This window comes from Carya illinoinensis, chromosome 12 (assembly GCF_018687715.1).
Source record: "Carya illinoinensis cultivar Pawnee chromosome 12, C.illinoinensisPawnee_v1, whole genome shotgun sequence".
Taxonomy (NCBI): Eukaryota; Viridiplantae; Streptophyta; class Magnoliopsida; order Fagales; family Juglandaceae; genus Carya; species Carya illinoinensis.
In genome coordinates this window covers 23,631,643-23,634,756 of record NC_056763.1, presented here as the reverse complement: position 1 = coordinate 23,634,756, position 3,114 = coordinate 23,631,643, and the positions used below count along the sequence as shown (strand labels likewise).

General features: G+C 37.8%; 1 protein-coding gene across 1 annotated transcript; it reads right to left on the bottom strand.

The window, feature by feature from the left end:
* Positions 1-1,366: 1,366 nt before the first annotated feature.
* On the bottom strand, positions 1,367-2,875 carry LOC122289446 (transcriptional regulator SUPERMAN-like). The gene has a single exon (XM_043096431.1). It carries the CDS (start codon positions 2,638-2,640, stop codon positions 1,936-1,938), a length of 705 nt encoding a protein of 234 aa, XP_042952365.1. The 5' UTR covers positions 2,641-2,875; the 3' UTR covers positions 1,367-1,935.
* Positions 2,876-3,114: the final 239 nt, after the last annotated feature.

The following is a 3,114-nucleotide window of genomic DNA, read 5'->3' as shown; positions in this document are numbered from 1 at the left end:
GTAGAGTCAGAATTCGAATTCAGGACATCTGCTCTGATACCATATAAAATCACTGCTTATTCCAAAAGTTTAAGTTAATAGGAAGGTGTAGATTTAATTATTTGTATTATATTATTCTTAACAATAATGATCCTATGAGTACTAAAAGATTGATTTTTTTTCACATATATACCAATCATTTAATATTACATCAAAGGATGATGAAATAATGATGACCATTAAAATTATGATATATATATTATGGTTTTTTATAATATATAATTTACAAATATATACGAAATCATCTAAAGCATGATCAAATTAAGTATATGATCTGGTGGTTCCAATGCTAATGCGTGAAGCCTCCAGCTTCTATAAGTAAGCTAGGGAACTTTTTAGTTTAGATTCCTGTAGAATCTTTTATGTATTAATGTTAAGTGACAACTAAAGTACTTGTTTTCAACAAAACTATATATGGGTTATATATATAAATATATAAAGGTTCCCTCATGGTTAGGGTTTAGAATGCTTTGCCGGTAATGATCAAGGGATTCTGTAAATGCTAAAAGACCATATTTGCATGTCTTTGTGCTATGCTATGGTGAGAGAAAAAAGGGGGGGGGGGGGGGGGGGGTGTTAAAGTATAAGTCATTGGGTTGTAGTCTATTGCCATGAAAAATAGTCTATTATTGAAAAATATAAAGCTGTGTTGTCTCTTTGAAGATCAAGAGGTTAATAATTATCTTTTATTTTTTGAATTTCAAGTTTTTTTTTTTTTTTAATAAGTAATGGATGCATGTCACATGATCGGCAGTGTTACACAAATACCAATATTATTGCTCCTGATCTTAATTTAAATCCGCTTTTGGTTTGCTTCATGATGAGCATGAAGATGATCAATAGTCTTTGATTTTCTTTTCTTTTTGTCAGCTAACTAGCATATATATATATATATGCTTAATTAAATCCTTACCTGCTGGCTCCTGCGCATGTTTATGGACGGATGGCAAGCCAGGGATAAGACCGGCCAGTACTTCCTATCTGGGATGCCTAAGCTGTTTGCGTACGTGAAGCAGCTAGGATCATATCAAGGTTAGGCCTGAGTATCTGGATCGAGTTTATTGTATACCCAGCTAGCTTAACTAAGTGCGTTTCTAGCTAGCTTAATCAGCTCCAGGTGTCTACTCGGACGTTCCAGGATGCACGGATTTTCCTCGTTATATATCCAAAAGGCATCCTAATTACTTAAAAAGTAGTTTGGATGAGAATATATATAGTTGTACAAGAAAGAACATTTTGAGGGCTAAAAAGAAATCATGTGAGCTTTTAAATCTGTAAGGATTTAGTACGTGCTATAGCTAGACAAGGTTTACCTTCTTCTACACGATGACATATGTGTACAGTCTGAGTTGCTTAATGACTTCATGCCCTCCTCAGTGAATGGCATAAATATAGCTAGCTAAGAAGCATTTCTGCTGTAAAATCCAATGAAAATGGCATATTCGTGGTTTGTGGAAAAAAGAGGTGCGAAGAAGCTGTCTAATATATATATATACATACACACACATATATATAGTAGTCCCTACGGAAACAAATGGCCAGACAGACTTTTCTCAGAAACTCTGGAACAGAAAATGACGGTGCACTGCAAACTTTACCGGTCCATTACTCAAAACCCTAATCTTCTTTCATCACTACTCTTTTCAAATAATTTTTCTTTTCGCTTTCTTGGAATTTACATGGTGCTTAGCTCTTTTTGGCTTCCTTTTTTTTTTTCCTTCCATTTGCACCATTTTCTACATCACACGCACGTACACGCACACGCACAAACCAAATGTCAATCATCGATTGATCGAATAATGAAAATAAAATAAATATAAAAAAAATTCTCAGACAAATTCCATGAAAGGCTGTATCTTACACATCAATGGCACTCTCTTCCATTTTTCTTGCTTCTTACGATGTCGTCGGTCCCTGCCCTAGCCGAAGCTCTAGATCAAGATCTTCATCGCCATTATCTATGGTTAGTGAAGGTTCTATCGCTTTGTTAGAGTAACAGCGAGAAGAATTAGTACCTGGTGACCCGGACAGTGGGAAGTTAATGGAGGGAGAGCAAGGAGACATTAAGTTGTTGGGTGGAGAGGGTGAGATTGAGAGAAGAGTGGAAGGAGACTCGATGCATGCATTTATTGGTGTTGAAGAGAAGGCAGCACCGCTAGGGCTTGGCAATTGGTAGAGCAGGCACAATCCGCCATTGGTGACAAATTCTTGAGTTGGGATTATAAATGAGGAAGTGGAAGGTGAGGTGGGACTGCTGCTGGTGGGATTAGGCTGCGCTTGGTGGAGCCGCGCCCGGTCACGGCGGTGCACGTTCATGTGGCCACCTAGAGCTTGAGCTGACCGGAACTCCCTCCGACAAAAGGTGCACGTGTAAGACCTCGGTGGCCAAGTGGTTCCCATGGCATTTCCAGTGTCTTCTGCGAAAGCTCTAACCTCCCATGAATCCTCGTCTTCGTGGGCTTGCATAGTACTGTTCCACATCCACACACCTGCAGGGGTAAAAGTGCTAGAGTTGATTTGATGCCGATTTTGATTGTTTTGTTGGGACAGAGCCAATTTTTGGAGCTGGGTCAAGGAGAGAAGGCCAAGTTCAGCACCCATATTACTAACTACCTAGCATATATGCTAACATTTAAGATGGGAAAACTTGATGAGAAAGATGGAAATGGAGAAAAGGGTTAAATATAGGGCAGGGGATGGGGGCTGAGGAGATCGAGACGATGGAGACAAAATGAGGCCCTAACACCGGATATATCACCCGATTTGAAGCAAAGAAGTTGGATTTTAGTAAGATGGAGATTAAAATAATTTAGCCAACCCAACTAGCTATTTACTGCCTGCGAGGCTGCGAGGACGATTTCTAACTTTGGCTTCAACGCCACCCCACACCTATCTATTTAGTACTATTGGTTCAAATATTCATTTTTAATCCTATATCACTTAGAGAAAATATACAATATTTATTGGTAATTAATATATATATATATATATATAATGAATTTGGATGACTAAATTGATAATGATAAAGAAAACTCAGATTTTGGAGAAATTAAAGAGAAAATTATTAAGCTTATT

Bases quoted from the DNA above. Each gene is read 5' to 3' on its own strand.
- LOC122289446 (XM_043096431.1), bottom strand. From the start codon at position 2,640: ATGGGTGCTGAACTTGGCCTTCTCTCCTTGACCCAGCTCCAAAAATTG.